This window comes from Panicum virgatum, chromosome 6N (genome assembly GCF_016808335.1).
Source record: "Panicum virgatum strain AP13 chromosome 6N, P.virgatum_v5, whole genome shotgun sequence".
NCBI classification, from domain to species: domain Eukaryota; kingdom Viridiplantae; phylum Streptophyta; class Magnoliopsida; order Poales; family Poaceae; genus Panicum; species Panicum virgatum.
This window is the reverse complement of record NC_053150.1, coordinates 5,389,039-5,394,434: the sequence shown is the minus strand read 5'-3', so window position 1 is coordinate 5,394,434 and position 5,396 is coordinate 5,389,039. Positions and strand designations below refer to the sequence as shown.

Below are 5,396 nucleotides of genomic sequence, written 5' to 3'. Positions count from 1 at the left end.
TTGAAGCTTTGAGATGCCAAATATGTGTACATACAACCTATGGAGAGGTAGGTGCGTATGTAACTTGATTGCATTGTACTCACAAACTGAGGTAGTCCAGGTGATGTGACAAATAAAGCAAGCTTTTAGGGTATTTAATTTGATCCCTTGGATTTATCTGGAAATTGGAAGTCCTCAATGTAAGTAGGTTTTATCAAGATTAATCTGATCAAAGTTGTGGAGCCATCATATGCCAGACCAAACCGTGTACTTTCAAAAATAAATATACCACCACACCAAAATACAGACAAGGATTTAAATGCACTCACGTCCACTTTGATAGATGAATTGATGTGGAAACAATTTCTCCTCCATGAATAATCGGCATACAATAGGCAATCCATGCTTACTAGATGCTTCATTGGAGAATGCAAGCGCATAACGTATTGAACTTCAAAAATTTGGAGGTAAACTAAGAGATACAGTGCAGATTAAAAAAACATCTCCGTATGTTCCGTTTATCGCATTGAATGGGTTGAAGAGACCTCTTTCCATGAAGAATTCAAATGCCCATTATTATAACATTGCGAAAGCTCAGGAGTTGGGAGCATTCCGAAGTCTGTGTACTGTACCTAATCTACATAGGAAGGTTTTACAATACATTGGCATGTCCACCTGTGTCTCACCTGAATTATCAGCCTAGGAACCTAAGACCTCTTCCATGGTCACAAACCGGCCTTGCTCAATTGATAATTGACCAGCCATGCCAATGGCAACAGATAGTAGACCGTCGCTTAAGTTGACGGAAGGTCCATAGGCACCTTGAGCCCTTATAGCAGATAAGAAGTTGAGGTGCTCCAAATAGCTGGATCCATGATGAAGACCTTGATACCTATTAAAAAAAAAGTTTGCTAAGATACAACCAAAACTTCCCAACTGCTAAGCTGTGCATTCTGCATCTTAACTTCAATAAACCAAACTTAAATCAATTTTCTCATTTATCAGTTCAGTTTGCCATGATCATGTAGTCACAGAGCAACAAAATAATATTACTTCAGAAACTGCCATTTAAAGTGTGTAAGTTTTCCTTAAATTGTAAGTACCCAGGAAAGCAGAATGGTGATATGGTACAGCAAAATAGATATACTTGATTCGGTCATCTTCGGCCATTATTGTTACAACTCCATCTCTGCCTTCCGTTCTCTTTCCAAACCTGACAATGCTCTCAGGAACAAAAGCTTCACCCTGTTTGAAAAGAAATATTGTATTACTCACCCTAGAATTGCACATTCAACAGAGACAGGGTAGCATACAATTGAAATTCAGGTAATCAGATTCAAGTTATAAACAAAGGAGAAGAATACGCCAATATCTTTCACATAAAAGAAAACTCAAGTGGTGCTAGTTGACGAGAGTAGGGTAGGGGTTAATAGGAAGTTAGAACTGTGGAGACGCACGTTAGAGTCGAAAGGGTTCAGACTTAGTAGGACTAAAACCGAGTACATGATGTGTGATTTCAGCGCGACTAGACATGAGGGGGGAGACGTTAGTCTAAATGGGCAAGTGGTGGTCCAGAAGGATACTTTTCGGTATTTAGGATCGGTGCTACAAAAGGATGGCGACATTTATGAAGATATTAGGCATAGAATTTCAGCTGGCTGGTTGAAATGGCGGCAAGCTTCTGGCATCCTTTGTGACAAGATGGTGCCACAAAAGCTAAAAGGCAAATTCTATAGGACAGCAATTCGTCCGGCGATGTTATACGGTGCTGAATGTTGGCCTACAAAAAGGCGACATGTCCAGCAACTGAGTGTAGCAGAGATGCGGATGTTACGGTGGTTTTGCGGGCACACAAGGAGGGATAGAGTCCGGAACGAAGTTATTCGGGATAGGGTCGGGGTAGCACCAATTGAGGAGAAACTTACCCAGCATCGGCTGAGATGGTTTGGACATGTCCAACGAAGGCCTCCTGAGGCGCCGGTGCGTAATGGGGTTCTTGAGCGGGTCGATAATGTAAAGAGGGGTAGAGGTAGACCTAAACTGATGTGGGATGAGTCGGTTAAGAGAGACCTTAAGGATTGGAATATTTCTAAAGAGATAGCTTTGGATAGGAGCGCTTGGAGACTAGCTATCAATGTGCCTGAACCTTGAACTTATTTCTTTCGGGTTTCATCTCTAGCCTACCCCAACTTGCTTGGGAAAAAAGGCTATGTTGTTGTTGTTGTAAAAGAAAACTCAAGTAGAGGGAAAGAACTAGCGCACTGTGAGCTACCAGTGATCATATGGAACAAAACAAATGATCGTAAATCTCAAAGGAGGGGGGTTTGTAGATGCTCCCTCACAGCTCACGTTTCAAATGAAAATCTAGCTCTCCCTCTCCCTCAAAACCAGAAAAGGTAACTGATAAAGAATATCATAAAAAGGACTAAATCCATTATGCCTCTTCTAGAGATAATAGATCTGCAGACTTAAACGGAAATTCAAAACAATGCAGTCCAGATACTTCCATTTCCCAATTGATTCAACTATGTATCTAGCTATACGAGAACCTACAGTATTGATCTTCATCCTGAACAATGTTTTCAATTTTCATACAACAAAATGCATGTGCATGCCTTTTATCACCAAGCCTTTCATGTACTGATACAATCATCAATGATTCACCAAGCCTTTTGTGAACTGACAGAGTCATCAATGATTCACCATCCAAATTCAGCCTTTGGAATACCTGACAGGTGGCATTTGATCATGATATCTCACCTACACTCTACAGGAGGCTTGTGGTACCACAAGGAGGTGATTATCCCAGCACTACTCATTGTAGTTGGTACAGAAACCACAGCCATTTGTCTGATTTACGAGTCACAATTTGTATGGCTAGTATGAGCCTACACAATTTATGCTTATGTTATTTATTACAGGTTTATGCATATCTACACACTATAGAACAATGCATAGTTACTGTACCTTCTAATCTTGCATAGTTATGTTCCAAAAGCTAAGTCTAGAGCCCAGTGTAGCTTTAGGTTTACGCACTTCAACAACCTACTATGTATCTCAAGATTTACCTCCAATAACAAGGACATAAAAGTAAAGAAAGGTGTCAGCAATAGTGATAATAGTAAAAGGAGAAGTATAGCTCAGGTCGTGATCCAGACACATATATTGATGATTCCCACACGCTCCTATCTAAGGATAATTTTTTTGGGTATATACATATTCCATTCTTTGATATGAGCAAAGCATCTCAACTGATGTTGGACAAGCTTTCCTTCGATTGGGGAACAAAATATTTTTGTAAACACTATTTCGAAGAAGAAAAAATGTCAGTCAGGGGAACATGTGCTTCTATAAAATGGTGATTTTTTTTCCTAGATGTTTTAGGCCTTTCTTCTGATGATAGCGTACTTGCAATCTGTAACCACACAATACTAAAACAGAGTAGAACAGACACCAAAACTGAAACTGAGTCAACCAAGTATAACTGAAGTGCCCTAGATGGCTAGATTCATATCAACGAAAGGTGACAGTTCGTCACAGCACTACATGGAAAATATAAAATCCAAAAGAATCATGTAGCTGTATTTGTACCTTCCCAGTGTCACCAACCACAGAAATTTCTTGCTCGTTTCTACTTCCTTCAGCAAACATGCAGAGATCAAGCATCCCACGAGAGCCATTATCAAATTCTACAATCACATATGCGTTATCAATTATATCCGGGACCTGCAAGGATATAATCAACTTTTAGTCACTACTAGGAAAGTTTAAAGGCTGCCTTCAGATTGTTGTTTGTTTATTGTTACAGATTAGAAGGTCCAGCTGCAACATTGCACAAATGCTAGAGAAGGGAATATGATAAGAACTCAGGGTTTTACTGTACTATAGAACGCATGTTCTTGAGTAGGAAGACAAACAGAACATTATTATTCAAAATGGCATGGACATGAGCACCATGCCACACATGAGTAAACTATGCATACAATGAAATATTTGGATTAAACAGTAAGACATCCTGACCTTTCCCTCATACATCTCATCCTTATGGTTAACATCGATGGCTCCAGAAGCCATCACACGAACTGGGTTTGCAGCTGCAAACAATCTCATCAAATCAAAGAAGTGGCAGCACTTTTCTACCAGAGTCCCCCCACTGTTGCAATTGAACCTGTTCCAGTTATTTACCTGCAGGAGTTGTAGCAGTTAGAAACAGTGAGAAATGAATCTGTAACGTATTACAAGCAATGACACCTTTTATGTACCTTAACAAGGAAAGGAAAACGGTGTTCACGTACGGCCACCATTCTGACTTGCCCTAGCGTACCGCTCTTAACGATATCTACCAGCTTTGCCACTGGTGGCATGTACCTGTACTCCAATCCAACTTGCACAATTATGTCTGGTCTCTGTTGTGCCGCTTCAATTACCTGTACGGATAGCCAATACAAACGCCATTACAGTCTGAGCTAAGCTACCAAAGACAATGCAGTACTTTTGCATACATATTGTACTATCAGAGAGTATATATGGCTGCTGATCCCTCCAGGAAGACAAAATGTCAGAGCTTATGCAAGAGGCAAACTACATCAAGGCGATACCAACGAACAAAACAGAGTAGCAGACACTAGTATGTAGCAGCGCATAAGAAGATCACGTCAGACAAAGAGACCAGACCATGGCCTCATCACCTTCTTGCAGTGCTGCACCGTGGTGCACAGGGGCTTCTCGACGAGGATGTGGTGCGGTTGGTGGTGGCTGATGATGTCCATGAGTATCTCGTAGTGGGTCATGTTCGGCGACGACACGATGACGGCGTCACAGAGCCCGCTGTCCAGCAGCTCGCGGTGGCCTGAAAAGGTCTTGCATCGAAACCTTCTGGTTGTTAAGGATTCAGCAGCTTCTCAGTATTTGCAGTTGCACTCTATGGAGAGATTTGGGTACAATTTCCATAAGCAACCTAGTGTTGTTAAGTGTAATAGCTAGCAATGCGATGGATCAAATTAATGGAGGGCAATAAGACAGGTTCATCAAGAGCATCAGACGCTAGAGGTTTTACCTGTGGAGCGGGGAGACCGAGCTCGTCGGCGAGCTGGAGGCCGAGGCGGAGGGACTCCTGGTGGGGGTCGGCGAGGCCGGTGACCCGCACCTTGACGGACTGCTCCCGCCCGACCTCGGCGGCGAGGTGGGCGAGGTTGTGGAGGTGCTCCCGCCCCATCATCCCGACCCCGACTATCCCGTACCTCACCTCCGCCGCCGCCGCCGCCATCTCCCTCTTCGCCGCCGGCCGCCGGGTCGTTCGTCGAATCCGGATGGGTTTGGACTGGAGTGGTGACTGGTGGTTGCTGCGTCGCCACACGCGAATCAGAGCGAATCGGGCTCGGCTGGTTATCCTCCCGTGTCATGGGTGTTGGGCCGTC

General features: G+C 43.0%; 1 protein-coding gene across 5 annotated transcripts; it reads right to left on the bottom strand.

Annotated features, from left to right (window-relative positions):
* Positions 1–376: 376 nt before the first annotated feature.
* LOC120679182 (inositol 2-dehydrogenase 2-like) lies at positions 377–5,396 on the bottom strand. Of its 5 annotated transcripts, none has more exons than XM_039960688.1 (7): positions 5,036–5,396; positions 4,668–4,828; positions 4,242–4,406; positions 4,000–4,164; positions 3,571–3,705; positions 1,083–1,224; positions 377–871 (listed from the first exon to the last, which is right to left on the bottom strand). In XM_039960688.1, the coding sequence occupies exons 1-7, from the start codon at positions 5,379–5,381 to the stop codon at positions 810–812; spliced, it is 1,176 nt and encodes a 391-aa protein (XP_039816622.1). In that variant the 5' UTR covers positions 5,382–5,396; the 3' UTR covers positions 377–809. The 5 variants fall into 5 exon arrangements, with proteins under 5 accessions (XP_039816622.1, XP_039816623.1, XP_039816621.1 ...); XM_039960689.1 differs by having other exon boundaries at positions 1,127–1,224; positions 4,668–4,838; positions 5,036–5,347; XM_039960687.1 differs by having other exon boundaries at positions 1,127–1,224; positions 5,036–5,339.